Source organism: Colius striatus, chromosome 4, assembly GCF_028858725.1.
Source record: "Colius striatus isolate bColStr4 chromosome 4, bColStr4.1.hap1, whole genome shotgun sequence".
NCBI lineage: Eukaryota > Metazoa > Chordata > Aves > Coliiformes > Coliidae > Colius > Colius striatus.
This window is the reverse complement of record NC_084762.1, coordinates 63,111,689-63,134,050: the sequence shown is the minus strand read 5'-3', so window position 1 is coordinate 63,134,050 and position 22,362 is coordinate 63,111,689. Positions and strand designations below refer to the sequence as shown.

The 22,362-nt window shown below is 40.6% G+C and overlaps 1 protein-coding gene across 1 annotated transcript; it reads left to right on the top strand.

Annotated features, from left to right (window-relative positions):
- The first annotated feature begins 927 nt into the window (after window positions 1–927).
- On the top strand, window positions 928–21,916 carry TRAM1 (translocation associated membrane protein 1). The gene is made up of 11 exons (XM_061994706.1): window positions 928–1,178; window positions 4,157–4,220; window positions 4,792–4,913; window positions 5,078–5,194; window positions 6,039–6,097; window positions 6,469–6,553; window positions 10,138–10,208; window positions 10,299–10,403; window positions 10,722–10,865; window positions 11,797–11,957; window positions 15,097–21,916. Exons 1-11 carry the CDS (start codon window positions 1,056–1,058, stop codon window positions 15,168–15,170), a joined length of 1,125 nt encoding a protein of 374 aa, XP_061850690.1. The 5' UTR covers window positions 928–1,055; the 3' UTR covers window positions 15,171–21,916.
- Window positions 21,917–22,362: the final 446 nt, after the last annotated feature.

The following is a 22,362-nucleotide window of genomic DNA, read 5'->3' as shown; positions in this document are numbered from 1 at the left end:
GATATGTAAGTTTTAACAAAAACCAAGTCTGTAAATGTATTATTAATACAATATTTTAACTAATGTTACTAGTAGTAGTATTAATATGTGAAAATAGTATGGATTTTGAGGGATTTGAAGGACAGCTCAACTCAGCCTGGATGCTTTCTGCACCAGTGTTGATTTCTCAGATCTTTGATCTGTTTTGATCTGGTAACAGCCTTCTCTGATTGAGCTGCTTTTTTAATCCACATCTAACCTCTCTTCTGATGCTTCTTTCTTCCACAAGTCCCAGTTAGATTTTCTTCCCTTCTGCTCTCTTGCCATCGGATTCTGTGTTACTGTTCCTTGGATAAGGTCCGCTACTTCCGCGGGTCCCTCGAAGAGGAAGGGAGAGGTTTAGTGACCACAAAACTTTGCCAGAGCCTCAAGGGGAAAGAGAAAGAAACCAAAGGTGCCTCAGCGAGAAGCCGACGCTGGCCTGGTTTCGCGGGCACAGACCACAGAGCTGGCACGCCGCTCTGACTGGCCGCTGCCCCACCAGGCGGCCGCCTCCTCCGCGACCCCGGGAGGACCCATGGCCATTTTCTGCCACCGGCACCCGGGTAGAGAAAGAAGCTGCGCCGGTACCCAGTGCGTGCTCCAGCCTCCCGCCAGCAAGCAGCCATCCACTGCTGCCAGTCACGCAACACCGCTGCTCGAAGTAGCACTAAGCTGCTCAGCTCAGCTCCACCGCCAGCCAGAGCGCCCTCCTAGCAGCGAGGAGCGCTGTCGTTGGTGGGTTTGAACTGTCGGGCGCTGCCCCTCACCGCCTCCGGGGGCGGGCAGGAGGGAGGGATGGAGAAACAGAGGGAGGCGCCCCGCCGGCCGGCAGGGGCGCTGCTCTCGGCGGCCGGGGCAGGTCCCTGCGGCCGGGCCGAGCCGGGGCGGGGTGAAGTGAAGCGGCGGCTGCCATTCCTCGGCTGCGCGGCCGTCTCCTCCCCGCCCCCCCCCCCCCGCCTCTTCCTGGCCGCGGCGAGAGAAGCTGTGCTGGCAGCGGGGAGGCGGCGGCGGCGGCGCTCAGCTCCCTGCCCGCCATGGCGATCCGCAAGAAGAGCAACAAGAACCCGCCGGTGCTGAGCCACGAGTTCATCGTGCAGAACCATGCGGACATCGTGTCATGCATGGCCATGATCTTCCTGTTGGGGCTTATGTTTGAGGTGAGGCGGTAGTTGGGCTTCGTCCCGTTTCTTCCCCTCCGCCTGGGGCTCTGGGTGCTGGGCGGGAAGGGAACGAGCGTGCTGATGCGCCAGGGGAAGGTGGGTGGGTGGGTCGCTGCGCCTGCCCCTTGACTAGCGGGAATACCGCCCGGCACACCTGCCTGCCAGCCTCGCCGGGCCGCGCGGCGCCAGCCCCGGCCCGCCCCCGCTGTGCGCGGATAGAGGAGCCGAGCGCTCGCCGCACGGCCGGAGGAGGCAAGGCAGGCGCCCTCCTTATCGCCCATCCTCGCTTCGCCGGGCCTGGCCTCGCGGGGAACGCCCTCTTCCCCGGAGAGGCGCGGCCCCTGGCTGCCGCGGGGACCTGGCTCCCATCTCCCCTCGCCCCCCGTGATGGGAGACTGTGTCCTGCAGCGCGCCGCCGTCCTGAGGGTCGGGGAGCGAGGCGGCACGGCGCGCTTCTTCACGCGGCGGCGGCGGGGAGTGCCTGCTGGCGGCGGGGTTACGTGGCAGTCGGAGCGCGGCGGCCGGGGGAGGAGTGTGCGGCCGCGCTCGCCCCGCAGGAAGGGGGGCGGGGGGAGGCCCAGCCGCCACAGGCGGTCCCCCGCTCTTTGTGTGCGCGGCCTTGCGGGCCCCGCCGGCACTACGGCTCCCAGCAGGCCGCGCGTTGGCCGACCCTGGGAAACAAGCGGTGACGTGTACGTGCAGCCGCCGTGAGGGGCGGCGGGCTCGTGCACGGGGGGGTCCCCTGGACCCCGACACACAAGCTCCCCGCCCGCCGGGGCTGCGCGTCGCCTCCCGAGACTAAAAGCGGCCTGAGGCACCGTTAGCGTGCAGTCCACGCGGGCGTCTCGGCTGGCGCTGAAATTGCGCCCACCCCGCCGCCCCCTCTTGCCCCGCTGGAGACGAGGCCGGCAGCTGCCGGGTTTGACAGCAGCCGGATGGAGCTTCGGCATCTCAGGCCTGACTGAAGGCCGGGCCTGCCAGCCCGGCTGCTTGAACACACTTGAGGACCAGGCGCTCTCGTTGAGCCCTTGTGTCAGATGCAGGTGATCTGAAATTTTCTGACTCTTCTCGGTTACCTTCCGAGGGAACCAACTTACCTGTGTGACTTCCATAATGTTCTCAGTGGTGTCCCGTCAAAAGCAAGACGCTTCCTTTTTATGTGGGCTAAATGTTTGTTACTCTTTGTTATTTTAGCCGTTTAGTGAATGGTTTTGAGAAAAAATTTATCCATGTGTTAATACTGCCCTGTAATAGAGGCCAGTGGCATTAGGAAAGAAAATACATATACATGGGAAAAAAGGACAGACTAAGGGAGCTATTATGTCTGGGTTTACTATCAAAAAATCACCAAGACCTTGTATGATGGATTTCTGGGGGCTGAGGTTAAAGACATGGACTCATTACCTTTTAAGTCTTCTGACTTACTGTATTTACAGTGTTACTGGTAGAGTTGGCAGTTTTGGGAGGATTGGATATGCTGAAGTCTTTTGTTGTTTGGCATTTTTTTAATCCAGGATGTTTTCTACTCCAATGTAAAAAGGGCTGAGAAGATTGTTGCAATTTTTTAAATGCTTTGATATAGGTCTAGTGGTTAATGTTGGTATGGTAAGGTGCTTATACTACCTGACTTGTGCAACTGAATTAAGGCTGTGAGTAGCAGACAGAGCCTTCAAAGGGCAGGCAGTTCAGAATTGACTAACGTTTTAATTGTCTTCTGAAGGCTTCCTTGATGAATAGGGAGCCCTTGGCAACTTCACTAATTCAGGCGAAAGGGTTGGCTTCCCTGAAGTTATGTGTAGTGCAACAGTCCACCATGTATTCAGGAATTCCTAGAAAATCTAGGGTTTGTTTAGTAAGTACTAGTTTTAAAAATCTTATTTCTTGTAAATGGTCATATATCCTAGTAGTTATCTAATCGTTATCTTCAGATACTTCAAATGTCCTTCCAAGATTCTTAAAGTAGCTTGGGGTTTTGGAATTTTGTTTTGTTAGTCATGTAAATGCAACAAGGATGTTAGATTTTTACTGCAATAAGTGATCAGATCATAAATATTGCTAAGTGTGATTATTTTTCCTTCTTTGTAATGACATGTTTATTCACGTTGGAATTCAGGAAAGATGTGTTAAAAGTTGAAAATTAATTTATGTGTCTCTTTCTTTAGAGGTCTTCAAAACCCACCTGGACATGTTCCTATGCGACTTGATCTAGGTTGACCTGCTTCTGCAAGGGGGTTGGACAAGATGATCTCTAAAGGTCCCTTCCAACCCCTACCATTCTATGATTCTATGATAGGAACTTGTGCAAAAAGTCTTTAAAACAAACTTCCTCCCACCACTTTTATTCGTTCTGTGTTTTCTTACGGTCCATCAGAATGGACTAGTGCCACTACTGATAAATATGGTGTGTTTTAAGCTTGCCAAAGGATCCCCAGGGTCAAATGAATGCTAATGGTATTGAATTGGTATGCACCTGGCCTGAAATGGTTCTCTGCTTTGTGCCTTCTACCCTTCCTGACCACGCTTTCCGAATCACCCACAGATGTGTGAATATGGTCTCGAGCTTCAAATTTTGTCGAAGTAGCTTTAAATGAACTTTATCCTTGGCTATTGTTACATGCCTTGTGGTCCGGGGATTACCTGATGTTGTACATTCTGTTCGTGCAACAATATGGTGTAGACTGGAGAAAGAATTGCAGAATTAGCTTAGTGTTGTAGAAAAGACTGTTTGTAAGTAGCATTTTCAAGGATATTGCATTCGGGAGACTGGGTATTCTATAAGCAGACCTGTAGAGATCACGTAACGTGTTCTGCCTTTGAAAAGTCAGGTGAAGTGATATGATAATGTGAATTGATTGCTTTTATGTGAGGGAGTAAGTGTGCTGGGGGGAGAGTATTAAAACCATAGGCCAATGTTTTCAGTTTAATATTGTTCATTTCAGTGAGAATTTATAGCACTTTTGGTTTTTCTCTTTCAGATTACTGCAAAAGCAGCTGTCATTTTTGTTACACTTCAGTATAATGTTACCATTCCTGCCACAGGTATGTGTCTTGCAGGAGGCTAGTTATTAGTGTATTCAGACAATATTAGTATGCTCTACTTTTGCGGCTGAGGGTAGGTGAATTTGTTCATGTGAATAGATAACAAGCCATTTTCAAGGACTTTGTGTTATTTTTAGTAAAACTCCATTTTAATTAATTGGGTTAGGGATGATGTTTCTGTTCTGCCGGATTCATCGTTACTGCTAAAATACTGACTGATAAGCAAGTTCACCTTAATTTTTGTTCTGGTTTTGCAAGTGACAATTTTTACTAGTCAAAGCAAAGTGATAGTTAAACATTATTTTATTGTACCCTTTCAATGTGTTTGGGTAAACTTCTTCAGTGCACTGAAGTTTGCATTTTTGTAGTACATCCTTCCAGAATCAAATTTAGTTTGTGATGTGATGATGACTGTAAACTGTGACCTAACTCAGGATGGCAGTTTAATTTGCCTTGTACTTATTCAACCGACTGCAAACTGTAACTGTCTGAAAGGTATCCCTCTGAAAAGCAAACTTATTAGCCAATAAGCTGTATTGGTGCCTAACAGTTTATTCTGTTTGTCTTTTAGAAGAACAATCTGCAGAAACAATCTCTCTCTATCACTATGGCATCAAAGACTTGGCTACAATCTTCTTCTACATGCTTGTAGCAATAATCATACATGCTGTAATTCAGGAGTACATACTGGATGTGAGTACAAAATATCAGTTTGTTTCATCGAGGTAACTAAAATAACCTTCTGCGTTAAAGCTTTTAACTGTTAAAACACACGTCAAAACTTAGATGTTCTAATGCAGTCAACAGGTAAATGTTAAGTACTACAGCATATAAGTAACAATGAACTTTCATTTCAGAAAATTAACAGGAAAATGCACTTTTCAAAAACAAAGCACAGCAAGTTCAATGAGTCTGGACAACTTAGTGCATTCTACCTTTTCTCCTGTGTTTGGGGAACAAGTATTCTTGTCTCTGTAAGTATGCTTTTTCTTCTGTTAACATTATGAGATTCAAAAACTTATGATGATGATAAATGATTTTTTGGCTTATTTTTCTCATTGTAGCTGGTTCTTATATTAAAGCAGAGACAAGTTTAGTGATTCTGTGTATGTAGGCTGTAATCATAACTGAGTATGAAGACCAGTAGCATTGTTATTGTTCAGTCTGAGTTATCTTACTGTCAACTTATGGTACATAGTTCTCTGTAGTTTTTCTGTATTGGCTTATTAATGTTAAATAAATGTTTAAAAAGCGTCATATATAGCCTTTTGACAGCCTAGGGAGTGGGTGTATGGACAATTTGCTGTAGGCTTAGGTATGTGCTTTCAGATGACATGCTCTTTATTAATGACTCTATGTATGTAAGCGTAGTTTCAAAAAAGGCCAAGAATATGTTTGGTTTTTTTCTCCTCTTTAACATAACGATTCCTGAAAAAACTTTCCTTCTCTTGGTTAAGCTCAAAACTTGTCAGCAGTGTACAAGGAAAGACTTACGTCTGTAGTGATGCTGAAATAACCTCCATCTCATAAGGATGCTATCTTGAATGAGTGCTTGGTTTGTTTGGTTGCTGTTTGTTTTTTTTGCGGGAGGAGGTTGCAGTTTGTTGGTTTGGAATTGTTTTTTTTTTTCTTTCTATAAAAGAAATAGATTGATCTGCAGCTCTTACTTGTGTGTGTAGATAAGTGCATGTTTGTATCTACACACACACGTACGCATAAATACAGACATGCATGTTCATTATTTCTGAATTGAAAATAGTATCTTTGAAGATTTATTGGAGTTTGTTGTCTGTTGTTTTGTTGGTTTTTTTTTTTTAGGAGAACTATATATCAGATCCAACCTCTCTGTGGAGGGACTATCCACACGCTCTGATTCCGTAAGGCCTCTTCCTTGGAGCATTGTTGGGGAGGATTGTGTCACATTCAATCTGTGTGAAATAAGTAGTCTGTAAAGCTATATTAGTCACTGATGTACTTTTGATCATATTTATGGAAGAACTTGATTTTCTAACAATTTGTAGCATATAGTGTTCTCTTTTTGCAGGTTGTTCTGTAAAGAATTAAATTTTTGCAAGCTGTATTTATCTTAATGATTTTGGGTTTTAAAAACCTCACTTTTGAGTTGGGTAGCAGGAATGATGTGTATTTTTCTTTCTTTAGAGACAGTGAATAATGGTGTTCACTAGAAAGTTTCTTAAATGTTTGTTAATAAAAAGTAATATTTTTCAATTCTTGCTGTATTGTACAGGTTTCAAATGAAGTTTTTCTACATCTTACAGTTGGCATACTGGTTTCATGCTTTTCCAGAATTGTACTTCCAGAAAACTAAAAAAGTAAGTTCAGCATGGAAAACGAAAGCCCTTCAAAGCAAGTTATTCCAGCAATGTAATAGTTAATTTCTTTTAGACTTTAGAGTAATGTGTTACCCTGCATTTCCTTCCCTGTTCTTATTTGTGTTACCTGCTTTTTCTGATGGAATTTTCTTTGCTCAAACGCCCATATGAGAAGATAGGGTTTTTTTAGCTTTCAGCTAAACCCCGTATTTCAAATTGCAGTAAAACTTGCTACCTGTCATATAATAAAAATTACTAGTGTTTCTCATCTGTTAAAAAAATTTTCCATTGAGCGAATTAATGTGAGACTTTCTTTTCAAATGCTTCCTTTTTGTTTCTTGTAATTAGTAGTCTGAATGGTCTTATTGAAATCCCAATTGCTTCATGAAGCATGATACAGATACAACTAGTTTTTATGAATAGTTTCATAAATCCATGAAATATTAAACTCTGAGATTTAATTTAAATAACATTCTCCTCAGCAGAAGTTCTGGTTAGACATGTATTGAGATTTTTTTCTCAATGCTAAATTTTTATCGGCATCCTTTCCTTCCCCCTTAAGGATTTTCTCTATTGGGATTCTCAAAACACTGAGTTTACTGTAAATTGTTTTGTAGCATGCTTTTTGCATTCCTAGACCAATTTAAGTAGTCTTTTTGCGTGTTTTTGCATAGACTCTTGTTGCACGTGTAATTTCCTCCTTGAATTTTGCTGTTTTAAACTCTTCAATATGACTTCAACAAAGGCAAATCATGCTCAACTGATTTAGTGGCTTTCTGTGGTGGAGTGACTGCATCAGTGGATAAGGGAAGATGTTCTAATGTCATCTACTTGAACAACGGATAATGCTGTGGGATACCATATTAAAAGCCTTATTACCTCTAAATTTGATAGAGATGGATCTGATGGATAAGGAGCTGGTTGGATGGGTGCTTCGAAGGATTAGAAAACCAGTAATGAGTGGTATTTTTCAGTGCTATTTAATTTCTTCACCAGTGAAATAAACGATGGGATTGACTGTACCCTCAGCAGGTTTGCAGATGACACCAAGATGAGTGGCACACTTTATTTGCTTGAGGAAAGGGGTGTGATCCAGAGGGATTTTGACAGGATTGGGTCCATGTGAACTTCATGAAGTTGTCCTGCACCTGGGTCGTGGGAATCTCAATATCAGTACAGACTGGGGATGAACGAATTGAGAGCTGTCCTACAGAGAAGGACTTGAGGGTACTGGCAGATAAATGGGCATGAGCTAGCAACGTGCACTTGCAGCCCAGAAACCCAGCCATGTCCTGTGCTGCATCAAAACCAACATGGCCAGCAGGTCAAGGGAGGGGAGATTTTGTACCTCTGCTTTGATGTGATGCAGTGCCACTTGCAGTGCTGCATCCAGCTCTTGGGTCCTCAGCACAGGAAAGACGTGGCCCTGTTAGAGCAGATCCAGAGGAGGCCACAAAAATTACCAGAGGGATGGAGCACTTCTGCTATGAGGAAAGGCTGAGAGAGTTGAGGTTGTTCAGCCTGGAGAAGGGAGGGCTCTGGCCAGATGTTATTGTGGCCTCTCAGTACTTGAAGGCATACAAGAAAGGTGGAGGGGGGGGGGGGGGTGTTTGTTGTTGTTGTGTTTTGTTTGTGTTTTTTTTATCAGGGCCCATAGTGACAGGACATAGGGCAATGTTTTTAATCTGAAGGCAGATTTAGATAGGAAGATAGGCTTTGTGATGAAAGCCCTGAGGCACTGTAACAGGTTTCCCACAGAGTTGTGGATGCCCTATCCCTGGAATTGTTCAAGGCTGGGTTGAATGAGGCTTTGAGCAACCTGGTCTAGTGGAAGATGTCCTTGCCCATGGCAGGGGGAATTAAACTAGGTGATCTTTAAGGGTCCCTTCTGACCCGGACTATTCTGTGCTTCTGTTGTTGCTCTGTGACTGGACTGTGTCTCTGCTGCCAGAGTTGTACTTTATTCAGGAAAATCAGAGGTGTTACATAACCGTAGATCTTGTGTTCGAGAGCCTAGAAGGGGCTTAGGAAAATAATGAGATGTTTTGTTTTCAAGATGATCAGACACAGCATAAAAAGAGGTGCTTTGCAGATACACTGCAGCCAATGTTCACATATTGTACTAGGGATATCTCTGAAATTTGACTTCATATCCAACTGTGGAAGTTTTCTTAACGTAATTTCGAGAAAGTTGTCACAAACAGCAGAGGTGCTGTATATTGAATAGGAGTGTTTTACTGGGTCACTGTGTAGAATTCTGGTTTCTGACTTTTGCATTAAGTTGTAAGAGTGATATTTCATTTGTTCTAGCAGATTCATAGTTGATATTTCTTTGGCCAGGGTTTGACCTCTGCCATCTTGGCTTCTCTGTGTTACTCCATCTCTTGAGGGAACTGTCTGTATTGCTGACATAGATAAGAAAAGTTCTTGGCTCAGCTTTCTCTGTGATACTGTTTACCTGCACCTGCATTATTCCAGTTTGTCTAAGCAGGCAGCATGGGCTATTTAAGTGGTATGGCATTTCTGAAGATAAAGTGCAAAAGGCTCTTCCCAGTAGTACTTGGAGAAATTGAGCATTTTTACTATTTTCTAATTTATCAAAAAAACCCATCTTTTTTGTTTCCTTTCAGATAGTTTAGAATACATCTTTATTTTCTCTCTCTTTGTGTATGCATATGTTTGCTGTTGTCGCAAGTGTTTGATTCTCTATTTTCAGAGTACAACATAGTGTAGTGTAGGTCTTACAAGATTACATTTTTAGGCCTTCTTTTTAATTGCATATACAAGACAAAGCTAAAGACCCTTTCCTGAAATTTAGAGAATTTTTCCAAGAAGCAGATGTTTCTTAAGCACAAGTGGATATACTCTGTATATCACTTCAGATTTTTCTTGTGATTTGGCATACTTCAGTGATTTTGTGTTCATGGATGGCACCTTCTGCTTTTCATGTACTGAGTATCTATAGTTTAATTCATGTCTCTTTATTATTTCATGTCTATGAAGTGTTCCATTGAATGGGACTGGTGAAAGCCTAAATTGAAGGGTAACCGTATAGCATAACATGACTGGTTAATAACATTACTCTTTGTATTTCCCAGCAACAGTGTGCCAGAATCTTGGGTGACAAATTTTTAAAATAGTTGTCGACACTTGGAAGCCTTTGCATTCTGGTTCATAGGCAGTTATCTCATTGTTGTAACAGTCTGACAGAATCTGATTGGCAGGAAACAATGCTGAACTGAAGGAACATAGCTGACAATACAGTAATACTTACCAAATAAGTACTGTAATAGCTAGTATGCATAGTGGTCATATCAAATAAAAACAGGCCCTTTTGGAAAGCATCTTTCTGATTTTTGACACCTTTTTTTCACAACAGCCTGTGGCTAAGATACAAATATTAGTAAGTGAGCAGTAACTTATGTGTGGAATTAGATGATCTAGGCTGAATAATTGAATGTCAGAACAAACCACATTAAAGTACCAGATAAACTAAGAATTTCCAAGGCTAGAGAATAGTTTGTAATAATATATAACATTGTACAAGAATGTATAACGTGTAACATATTACTTTTTTCTCATAGGAAGATATCTTTCGCCAGATTGTCTACATTGGACTTTATCTCTTTCATATTGCTGGAGCCTATCTCTTGAAGTAAGTCCATTTATAAACTTTTGTCAGCTTCATGCTGTCCTAAACATCTAACAAAAAATATCTGAATGACTTTTTTATTTGTTTTGATAGTCTGACTCATCTTGGACTTGTTCTTCTGGTGTTGCATTACTTTGTTGAATTTCTTTTCCACATATCCCGTCTTTTCTACTTCAGTGATGAAAGATACCAGAAAGGGTAAGTAGTCGTTATTTTTTAAGTTCTTGTAATTTCTGTCTCAAAGCCTTATGTATTTAATCATTAACCAGAATTACAAGAAACTTCAGAGGCCACAGTTCCGCAGACTCATTTTTGTATTTATATCTCTGAAGCAATTATTTCTTTACCTTATTAGACTATTTAAATGTTAGTAGCAGCATAAAATCAAATAACATCTTACACTAGTTGCTGATAGATTTTTTGTTTTCTTTTTTTAAAAGGGTTTTTTTACAAGTTGTTAGGACTTGTATTGTGAGTGGACAATTCATCTAGTGTTTGTGTTGTTTTTCTTTGTAGATTTTCACTGTGGGCAGTTCTTTTTGTTTTGGGGAGGCTTCTCACCTTGATTCTCTCGGTCCTCACTTTTGGCTTTGGACTGGCAAGAGCAGAAGATCAGCAGCTGAATTTCAGTACTGGAAACTTTAATATCCTGGCTGTTAGGTATAGTACACTTGGAACAGTTCTTAAGCATGAGGTGTAAACCCGTGTTAAATACACAATATAAAAGCCATGCAATTCATGGTTAGGTATGGTCATGCACATGATGAAATCAAGAAGAATACTTTCTGTAACAAAGTTGTAAGGCACAGTGAAATGAATGGAAGAAGTTACAGTCTACAGCAGAGAAAACAGAGTAACTGGTTACTCTTTTGGTCAGAAAAAAACATAACCGAATATCCAATTACAGAGATTACTTTCAAATGGTTCAGAGTTAGTAAATTGAATTCTAGATATAACTGCAGTCAGTTTATCTATAGAAGTCAAGGTATTATGCCGAGAGTATCTTTGGCCTCAATTGAAGATTTCTACCTCTTTTTCTGCCTTTATTATAGCTCTTATTGCTGCAGTGTGATGCAGAATGTTCAGCCAAGTACCTGGCCTTTTTATGAATTAAATCCAGAAAAGGAAGTTATTAGAACTTTGGCAATGCCAGCATTACTCGACAGAATTGATACTCAGAACTGCCAGACTGTTTCAGCTGTTACTACCTAGTACCTTGAGAGTAATACTGAGAAAGGAGAAAGTGGGAAGGAAAGTTAGTGCTTCTTGGTTTTGATGGAGGAGCAAAGACTTCACTCTCACATATCTAGTTTTGTTAAGCTGTGCTAAGCCTAGTTGCCCTACATGAGCTAACTTTTGCATGACTTAGAAAATGAATGTTACTAGGAGGAGCTGGGAGGGAAAACATAAGACCAAAAAACCACCAAAAACCCAGCCCAAACCCCAAACTTTTACAAATTAGTGTTTGAACATGAGCAAAAAGGTAGTTCATGACATACAAAAAAAAAAAAATCTAAGGTGATGGTCTACTTTCCTCATTGCATAATGAGATAAAGTTATTGACAAACCTTTACCCGTGTTTTGTTTCTAGAATCAGTGTGCTTGCCTCCATCTGCATGGCTCAGGCATTTATGATGTGGAAGTTCATCAATTTCCAGCTTCGGAGGTGGAGAGAGCATTCATCTTCTCAGCCTCAGTCAGTGAAAAAGAAGTTTGTAACAGCTAAAGGAAAGAACTCCAGAAAAGAAAGAGGTTTGTATTTTCAGTTTTCCCATTGCCTTGACTTCTCAAAAACAACTTTAGATAATGGAGAGATTTTTAAAAAATATAATTACTATAGAAACATTTTGTTTCACTTGCAAGTGAGATGACTCCAGTTACAGAAACAGTATTAGTTGGTGAACATAGTGGGTGGTTTGGTTTGGGGTTTTTTTTAATTGAAAAATCACTAGATTTTAGTTGCTTGGTTTTTTCTCTTCTAATAGACTGAGTGAAAGAATCACCATTTCTTAGTGCAACATGAGACTTTTATTATGTCTGACTTTTGTTACTTGAGCAAGATGTGTCATGCATACACTTACAAAAATGGAACTGACACATTTTTAGATCTGATCAATTACTTCTAATTTTTTCTTGCAATTAATTTCAAGCTTGCTTTTTATTGATACTAAATTCTGGAGATTTAGGACAAGGAGATGGTTTGATGATACAGTAAATAAGCTTATATTAAACTGTTCCTATCAAAAATAGAATTTTGATATCTCTTTTAAGGGGAGTGAATAATTGCTTACTACTCTGAAGCTGTACAGAAGCGTTTGGGAACAAACTAGTGACTTCATGTTTGCCTTCTTGATAATGTCACGCTCTTTTTATGGAAAGGGCACGAAACCAAATGCTTTTTCTTAAAAAGAAAATTAAGTGCTACTTTTTAAAAGAAAATAGTACCCATACTTAAATATTTCTGTTGTACTGAAAGTTAGACTTTGGTATATTTAATTGCTAGCTTGAATAATTTCTACACTTTTTTGAAACTGCAAAGGTAATTTCAAAAGCTTAATTCAGCATGATCTTTGGCAATTGTGTATTGCCAACCTGTTCCACTTTTTAATGTACTGAACACAAGATGTCTGAAGACCATTTGCACTGAGAACTGAGATTTGTGTTCAGAGATCAATATGGTGATTGGTGGGTTTTTTTCAGGATTCTTTTTTATTCAGTTGATGTGCTTTAGAGTATTTCTCTACTCCCTTTTGATGATTTGTAATTATCACAGCTTGGCTTTTGTGTGTTGTTGGCATGTTTTCACCAGAAAACCGACTTGGGCTTCTGATTTTTAATTGAGTGGATGTAGTTTCCTGTGTAGGTGTCCGACTTAATCACAGCTTCATACTCATTGTCTTACTGTGAGGATTTTTGTGGAATCAATGACAGATGTTTGAAAAATGCAAACTTGGTGACATTTTAATCAGAGTCTCAAAAATGTAGTAACTTTCTAAAATCTCTTAAACTGTTTCATTCATCTAACTTGGTCAATTTGCTTGTTTACACCCAACCTCAAGGGAGACTTGCAAGTGTTAAACAAATAGTGAAAAAGCCAATTAATTGGAATTGTGATTTTATTCTCAAAATAATTGAGTTATGCTTGTCTTAAAGACCAGGGTATTTTACAGCTTATTTCAAATGGAAAGAAAAGAACTTTAAAATCTGAAAGGTTAGTGTTGTTTGAGATTCTTCTGTTTTGAACAGCCCTGTGTTTTCTGTTCAGAACACTTTCATAGGACACAGCAAAACAATGTTTTTGAAAGAGTAATATATGCAATTAAACTGTTTAAAACAGAGGGATTTTTTTTCTTTCTATGTGATTAGATGGATTTTTAGGAGCCAAGGTTAAAATGTGTTACGTTTTAGACTGTGCCAAAAGCAAGAAATGACAGTAGAAAAATCCTGGTGGCGGTGTAGGTGACGTACCCAGGCACATACTGATTCTTGCTCTTAGTTTTGCTTTCACTTGTTTTGACTGAACTGTTTTAAGAAAATATGATTTCATTTAGCTGGCTTGGATTTAGCTCATTGTAAGCTTCTTGACTTAATAATTACACAAACTTTTTGAAAAGTATCCAAAGACCACCTTATGTAGGCTTAAAGTGGTGGTGTCATTTACAACCTGATATGTTGGATAGACTTTGACTGTTTCCATGTGACTAATTGGACCTGTGTCTGATTTCAGTCTCATCTTTGTTTCTAATCTTATTATTTTCTTCTTGTTGCTTGTTTACATAAATGGGTGCATATTTGGATGTAGTGGGGAAGCAAGGGAAATCAACAGTTGTTTTTGGGGGATTGGCCACTCTGTGGTGATCTGCAACACATCTGCAGATGAAAAACATTAATTTAACCAATTATTAGTACAAAACTCCACAACGTTTGCCTGAAGTCAGAACAATGCTGTAAGCCAGAGCAGAGATGTTAAGCAGCAAGCATCATAGCTGGCTATGCACTGTGTTCTTCAGTCTGTTAGATAAACGTGGTTGCTGTCAAACAGCATCTCTGCTTTCTTAGGTTATCGTGACACTGGTAAAAGGGGATACTTTTATTTCACAGTGATATCACATTGCTTCATTTTGCACTTAAATTGTATGCAGTATAAATCTGTAGCTTGTAGGTCATTGTTCTAGGGCAAACTTTTGCTGTCAAATAGTCAATATGGTACTTGTACAAATTAAAAGGTCTTGAGAACTTTTAAGTTGGCACAGAAGTGGGATAGAAGTAGAGAGTTGCAGTTGGTAAAGTGCATTCTTGCTTTTGTATTCATAGATAGGTGCATAGCCTTCTGCTTGAACTGTTTCCATATTTGCATGTCATACTCACCTCAGATCTAACTGATGTTTCACTGTTGTCTTGTCTGTGTAAATATCTTCATTAGAACATAAATGAGTTCTATATCTTAAAGTATGTATTTGAAAAATTGTGTATAAGTTTAGAAAGAGTTCCTGTACACATGAAAAGGTTGTAAAATAAGTGGAGGAGTGTGATGAGTTGTGTATATACTGTGTGTCTCCAGAATTTCACAAGACAGCCTCATCTACAGGCCGAGTATTCTACTCTTAAAGGTAATACCTTCTGAAATAAGATAGTTAGACTTGATTTTCAGTGTATGTAATGCACATATTTCAGTGTCTGGCCATATCAGGAAACAAGACTGGATCATAGTAAACTTTTAAAACTTTGTGCTCTTTGAAAATATCATTATATGGTTGTATTGATGAGCGATAACGATGAGGCTTTACAGAGAAAATACATCAGAAAAAAAAGTTTGTATGAGACCTACAAAAATGTTATAAAATATAAAGCATCTCATCGTATTGGAAAAATGTTTTCTTCTTTTTTCCAGAAAATGGAATAAATGGAACAGTGACTTCAAATGGAGCAGACTCACCTCGGAGCAGGAAGGATAAATCCTCGTAAAACTGGGTTTTATTAAGTTAATTGACTAATATCCCCAAAGAATCTGCTTTTTACATGGATGGCCCTTCGGCACTAGCGATGTTATGGATTAAAGAAAATACAATTCATGTTTTTTGATTATTGCTGTTGTTTTGAGAAACTTTTTTTAAAAGCCATTTTGACTAAGGAAAAGGTTTATCTGTCTTCAAATACTCACGGGGGTGGGGTATACAACACTTTTTAAATAACATTGACACTTTTTTAAGCATTTATTGTGATGAAATAACTTCATTTAATGAGGATCACTGTTGCAATGTAGTATTCCCTTCCAGTTTTTGTAATCTTGGTGATACGTACCATTCTGCCAACTTCACTTTTTCAAGTTCTTCAAGAAGTATTGCAAAGTTGAAGTAAAAACCTAGTATGCATTTTCAGATACCCTGGCTTTTCAGTTAAATACCTTGTTTCAAATTTACAGTTGAAATTGGAATTCTGAGACCACACCAATAAACCTCTTGATTTTGTAGTTATTAGCCACACAGCATCTGCTCTAAGGACTGCCCCAAATCATTAAAACAACACTGAACTAATTGGAGATGTTACGGAGTCTTATTGTTTGTTGATTAGAAATCTCTTGTGAGGAACAAAATACCATTTTTTTTTTTTATAGATAGCTTTAGCACTTGCAAATTAGAGGGCAAGAGTGTATGGCCGTGGAAAAGGTTTATTTGAGTAGCACTGTTAACTCCTGTCTGTGCTTTTGAAGTGTATGTATCTTGGAGATTTGGTGTGTGTTGGACCTTCTTTGAACATGTGTCTGTCTGATTTTAGAGGGTGGAGATTCTTACAGTGTGGTGTTGTGATTGTTTTAAGAGGCATTTAATGCTCCACGAAGAAGGGATTTGTTAGATAAATGGGTCAAGTTATGAGAAACATTCCTTTATTCTAACTGCTTTGCTTTGTTTCACCTCTGTTAGGAAATAGTTTGATTTCTGCTCTATATATTTTTATGAACAAATATTTAAAAGCTACAACATCTTAAAATTGATTTATTTTGCCCTTTACTATAACTGGAAAAATCTTAATTTAAGATATTTTTCCTTTGTCTTTTGTAATTCTATTAAATGTGAAGCTTTGTCCAGTTAATTTTCCAGTTTAACATGCAGTTAATGTTTCCTCCGTACCTTTTTGTAATGGGTGTAATTCAACCCATTTCACTTGAGAGAATGAGTTAGAGATTTAATTCAGTCTTGAGAAGAAGTTGGTAAATTAGTCTTTCAAGTCAACCCCAATATTGGACTGCATATCGATTGAGAGGAGTAATTATGAGCAGTCAAGCTGATAGATAAAATAGTTTTAATTAAAAACAGTTATTATACTTGAGTTTATACCCAACAAAATAATAAATCTGCATTCTGTATCTTCTACAGTTTGGTTGTTTACTATACAGAATAAACATTTCTAGTACAAAGTCTTGACTACAAGTCACTATCCAATCTTCAGTTGCTTAGTACTATTTACAGTTACTGCAGTGTAATTTGTTCTGTGTTTCAGCTAATTTCAGACACAGTTCCTGAGTATTTGCTTCTGAAGTGGACTTGACAGACTTGGACTTGCTTAACTTGAGTACTCTAGGGCAGCATGCCCTGTAGTATGCCCAGTCTGCTTCAGTGGAAGTAGCTATACCGTATCTTGATTTGAAGAAGCAAAACTCAAGTGATGAAACTGGGAATCTATCTGATCTGACCATGAAACCGGAATAATGGAACTCAGAAATTTTGAGGGAATTGCATACATTAAATACTTGCTGCACAAAATCATGTTTCATGTCTGTTGTTTCTAAAAGGACCTTCACAGATGCCGTGTGCCTTCCTTTGAAGTTGTACCTTAAGCCAAAAGGTGCAAATTTTAGGTGTTTCTAGTCTGGTACTTAGAATCTAAGTCAGTTTGCTTGTGACATTTACTTGTCCTGGGGCTGTCAAAATTATAAAAGGTGGAGGAACAATTATGAAAGAAGCCTTTGAGGTACTTCTTGAGATTTTTAAGACTTTACTGGAGTCTGAGGGTTATAATACTTGTTTCCCTAAGGCAAACTGATTCTTGTAAACCTTGTTCTTTGGCACAGTGATCATGAAATGTAAATCTCAAGTTCACTTCCAAGTACTTAAAAAGAGTATGTTCTCGCCTGTTAATTCTGACATTTTTTTTTTTGTTACGTTTGGCCTTATGGACACATTTCTTGGCCTTTGGACTTTGGAAAAAAAGAGCACTTTTGCATCCACAGTGGCTTAATCTTCATCCTTGCCTTACAAGAGTTGTTGCTTTCTGCAAAGTAATAGAGAATAATTTCAGCTGCTCTAGAATTTGGATAGAGTATTGAAAGCCAGTTACTTTTGTTTCTCGTTTCATAACTAAAGATACAGATTTCTCTTCTTGGATGAGGCAAAAGCAGTAATTTAATTTTCTACCTTGGGATGGAAACACCCATATATTTAGAAGATTCTGAGACTTCTGTTTCCAGTTTGATATTATTTGTTTTGGCATGAGATTATTGTTTGCCTGGGTAACTTCTTTCAAATTGCTTAAAAATTATTTTCCAATGTGACTGCATTTTGACTCTTTGTCTGTAAGCTGGAGGAAGATTAGTTGTCTAATCATGTGTTCTCAATCATGGAATCAGGAAAATTTAGAAATGGAAATGACTGAAGCACTCATGATTGTATTCCTGTGCCTAATAAAATAGCTTAGCCTGTAGTAGTTTCTCCTGGTTAATTACCAGATCCCACAGAGAAGGCTTTGTCTGTGTAGATGGATTTAAAGTGAGTAATTCCTGCAGAGTGTGGATAGGATTTGTTTGGCTTGGACTTTTTTCTTGAACCCTTTCTCTCTGCCCTATTTTGTTAGAACTTTTCAAGACCTGGAACAGAATTTCAGACCTTTTTCTGTGTGGTTTAGGTGCCTGAATCTACTGTCAAAACCTGTGTTTTACTAAAAAGTTCTATGTAACTCAAAGTACAAATAAGGAATGCAGAGCAGCCTAGGTTAATTTCCAGAGTTTTTACTTTTATCTGGATGCTTTATCCTCTTGACTAGTTGCAAAGATTGATTGCTCCTGTGAATTACTCATGAACTTGGCTTTTTGGAAGTGTACCACTTTTTGGATGATCGTATGCCCAAACTGAGGAACAGTCGAGGGTTTTGCCATGCAGAGAAAATGCATCAGCTGTTTCTGCTGACAGTAGAGTCTACTTAAAGTATGTTGGGGTAATGCATTGAGAAAGTCGGTAGTTACTGGCAAGCATTTGATAATATTCCTAAATGCCTTTTTGTTTGAAAATTTTAGTTGTGTTTATGGAGTTCTGTTATGCAGAATTTTAATAAGCCTCTTGGTGCTTGGGTACAAGTAACTAGATTTCCATCAAAACAGTTACGGGTCACATGCAGTCCTTGTGCTCCTCACTGGTTTCTGACTAACTGCAACTGAGGTGATTTTGTTGGGGGCAAAGCTTGATATTAGAAGGAAGGGAGCATTTTCATAGTCATGATAAGCTGAAACTCCTATAGGTTGTTGCCCAAACTGGAGTTCTAGCCTCCACCTTGTCTAGCACAAGCTCTTCTGGTTGCATGGTGAGCTGGCTGAGTGCAGCTGAAAACTGGCTTCTTTGCTTAGTTGCTTTTCCACTGGATTAGTTTCCTGATGGTAATCCTGCAGATACTCAAATAAGCAAGACGAGATGCAAGGAAGATGTGAATCAAGCCCTAAGGCAGCTTCCCCTTTAAACTCTGCATTTGGTTGAAAATTGCACAAGATTACAGCACAAGTTGGAAGATCTCAGTGAAGTGCTTGCCGTCATCAATAGCAACAGGGAGCTGGTCTGTCTGGTAGCTTCTACCTGCCAAACAGTTTATTAACGGATTTTTGTCAGATACTATGGAGGAAGGGAAAATAGTATGCTCTACTGCACTGAGATACCTTTTATCTGTCATAATTTTGAGATTTCCAAGCAGTGCACAGTAATAGTAGTGGTGTAGGAACAGGAATTATGAAATTGTAGTTTCTCTTGGCTCAAAACCCCAAGATTGCTTAACAGCCAGGAAGATGTACAGCGTTTTTGTGTGGGACTTGGTTTTTTTTCACCACGTGAACCCTTTATATATCGAGGGGGCTTTGCAAGAAACTCTATGCTTCTCCAGGTATGAGATGGAAGGGAGGGTTGTTAGGTTGCTCTCATTTTGTTTTCCTGTTTTTAAGAAGTTCACCAGCTGATTCCTAGGTAATGCGACAGAGGTGCTGTGTTCCACAGGGTTGTAATTTAATGCCTGAAGGCTGTAGTAGTAATGATCACCTTAGTATGCAAGTCCTTGGGTTACTTCTTGCACAGAAACACAGAATGGTAGGGATTGGAAGGGACTACAGAGATCATCTAGTCCAAGCCTCCTGCTAAAGCAGGTCCACATAGATCAGGTCACACAGGACCATGTCCAGGCAAGTTTTGGAAACCTCTGGAGAAGAAAACTCCACAACCTCCCTGGGCAGCCTGTGCCAGGGATCTGTCACCCTCGCAGTAAAGAAGTCTTTCCTGACGTTGAAGTGGAACTTTTCGTGTTCTGACTTTTGTCCACTACCCCTTGTCCTATCACTAGATATTACAGAAAAAAGTGTTGACCCATCCTCTTGTCATACACCTTTTAAATACTTGTATTAATGATGTCCCTGTCAGTCTCCTCCAAGTTGAACGGCCCCAGTTCCTGCAGCCTTTCCTCATAAGGAAGACGCTCCAATCCCATGATCATCTTGGTGGCCCTGCACTGGACTCCCTCCAGCACTTCCCCATCACTCTTGAGCTGGGGAGCCCAAAACTGGACACAGGACTCCAGATGAGGCCTCACCAAGGCAGAGTAGAGAGGGAGCAGAACCTCCCTTGACCTGCTTGCCACAATCTTCTTGGTGCATCCCAGTATGCCATTGGCCTTCTTGGCCACGAGGGCACATTATTGGCTCATGGTCAGTTTATTATTAACCAGCACTTCCAGATCTCTCTCTGCAGAGCTGCTCTTCAGCAGTTTGACCCCCCCCAGCCTGTACTGGTGCATGGGGTTATTCCTTCCCAGGTGCAGGACTCTGCACTTGTCCTTGTTGAACCTCATGAGGTTCCTCTCTGTCCAACTCTCAAGCCAGTCAAGATCCCGCTGAATGGCAGCACAGCCTTCTGGGGAATCAGCCAGTCCTCCCAGTTTGGTGTCATCAGCCAACTTGCTGAGGATACACTCTGTCCCCTCATCCAAGTCATTGATGAAGATGTTGAACAAGACTGGCCCCAGAACCGATCCCTGTGGAACTCCACTGGCCACAGACCTCAAACTAGTCTCAGCTCCATTGATCACTTTTATACTGTTAAGTCATTGCAGTGGATGTCTGGTGGTTATATCCCCTCTTCTCATTGCTCTGTTTAGGATTCTCTAAGCCTAGTTGTGTACACATTAAGGAATTTGGCATGCTCTTCAGAAATAAAATAGAAACAACGCCAGAGAGTTTCTGGATCAGACATGCAAGAAATAAGTGCATCAATATGCTGGGTGTCAGCAGAACCCACTTAATGGGTAGTGAAACACTTTAGGGTGAATGCATTCTGATACAAATTATATTGCAGTGTAGTGTTTTGGATGTAGCTCACGTCCAGATAGCAAGTGTCTTTCTCTCAGTGAGGTGGAACTGCTATTAAGCATCTACAGCCGTCAGTTCCCCTGTCGTGAATGATGCATGAGGATTTCTGGGCTGCAGATGTAGTAGGCTTCTTTCTGCCTTTTAGAGAAGTTCTTTTGATGTTGACAAGACAAAAGACAAACAGCTCCTATTTCAGATTCGAAAAAAATAACATGCTACTGAGTTTTGAATCCAATATGCTTGCTTTTGATCTCTTTCTGTGTGTCCTGTCACTTTTATTTTAGGTTTCTGCAAACACTTTTATCCAGCTCAAGGGTAGCAAATCTGTGATGTAAGTGCCAGAAGTGACAACTCCTTTTTCTTCTTTCCTTGTTTGAAACTTTTCGCAGAATCAGAGCAGCTAGAGTGTAGCTTTATGATTTGATAGCTTTTCAGTGTTCATTCTTCGTCCTTATTTATTGTGGTTAATGTTAAAGGTCAGCGACACAACACGGTTGTCACTTCTTCATTCCCAACATGAGAGTGTTAGGCAATTTGATATACTGCGATGAAAACAAAGATATCTATGAGTAAGTCTTGACTGGTTTATCAGAAATTGGTATTCCTGGATGGTTTTGTTTTCCATATTGCAGTTCACTGTTACTGCCTTTCTCATGTAGGAAACTGGGCACTTAAGACCTCTGCATCTCTAGGCTGTAGTTTTGCTGTGCAGTTTGACAAATTAAGGTCTAGACCTTGATCTTTGTGTCTTCTTTACGTCGGTTATAAGTGTCGAAGAATGTACCTTGCGTTGTAATTAACGGATTGAAGTTCAGCCCACGGTGACAAAAAATACCATAATGGGGTAGGAACTCCAGGCTAGAAGCCAAGCCAAGACTGTCCTGTGTTCTCACGTAGGTGATTCCTCTTCTTTGTTTCTCAATTAATCATTATCTTTGTTTATTGTAAGTTCTTTGTGGCAAGGGTTGTCTTTTGTGCGTGTGCGCCTGTGTGTGTGGATCCAGGACAATTAGGCCTGGAGCCCCAGTCTGTGGAAGCTGTAATAAGCAATCACCTTGTTATTGTTTTCCTGGATATCATAATAAAGAGTATCAAATTAAAACCGTGCTCGAATAGTCTGTTACAAACTGGAGGCATGTAAATTGCATCTGGCCTTGCTGACAGCCCAGCAGCATCGGACGCAGGGAGAGACAGGTCATAGACAAATACAGTATTCTGTTGGGAATGTCTGCTTGAACCAAGCAGCATGGAGCTTGAGAAACTGTATCAGTCCTGTCCCTTGGGAAGGTGGGGCTTGTTTGCTGTAATGCATGTGCAGCATTTTGTATGCTCTGAGTGGCACTTTCAAGTTTGAGAGAGTAACTGTGAACTTGGAGAGCACCAAATGCTGCACTGAGTGGCACCTGCAGTGGCCTGGGAAATCCAGACACCTCCAAAGCCCTTGGGCACTTTACCAGTATGGGAGAGTAGGATTCCAACTGATCTGAAATTGAACCTCTACGCTGATCTATTGGTGATGTAGGTGAGATGTTAGGGAGCTGGGGACTG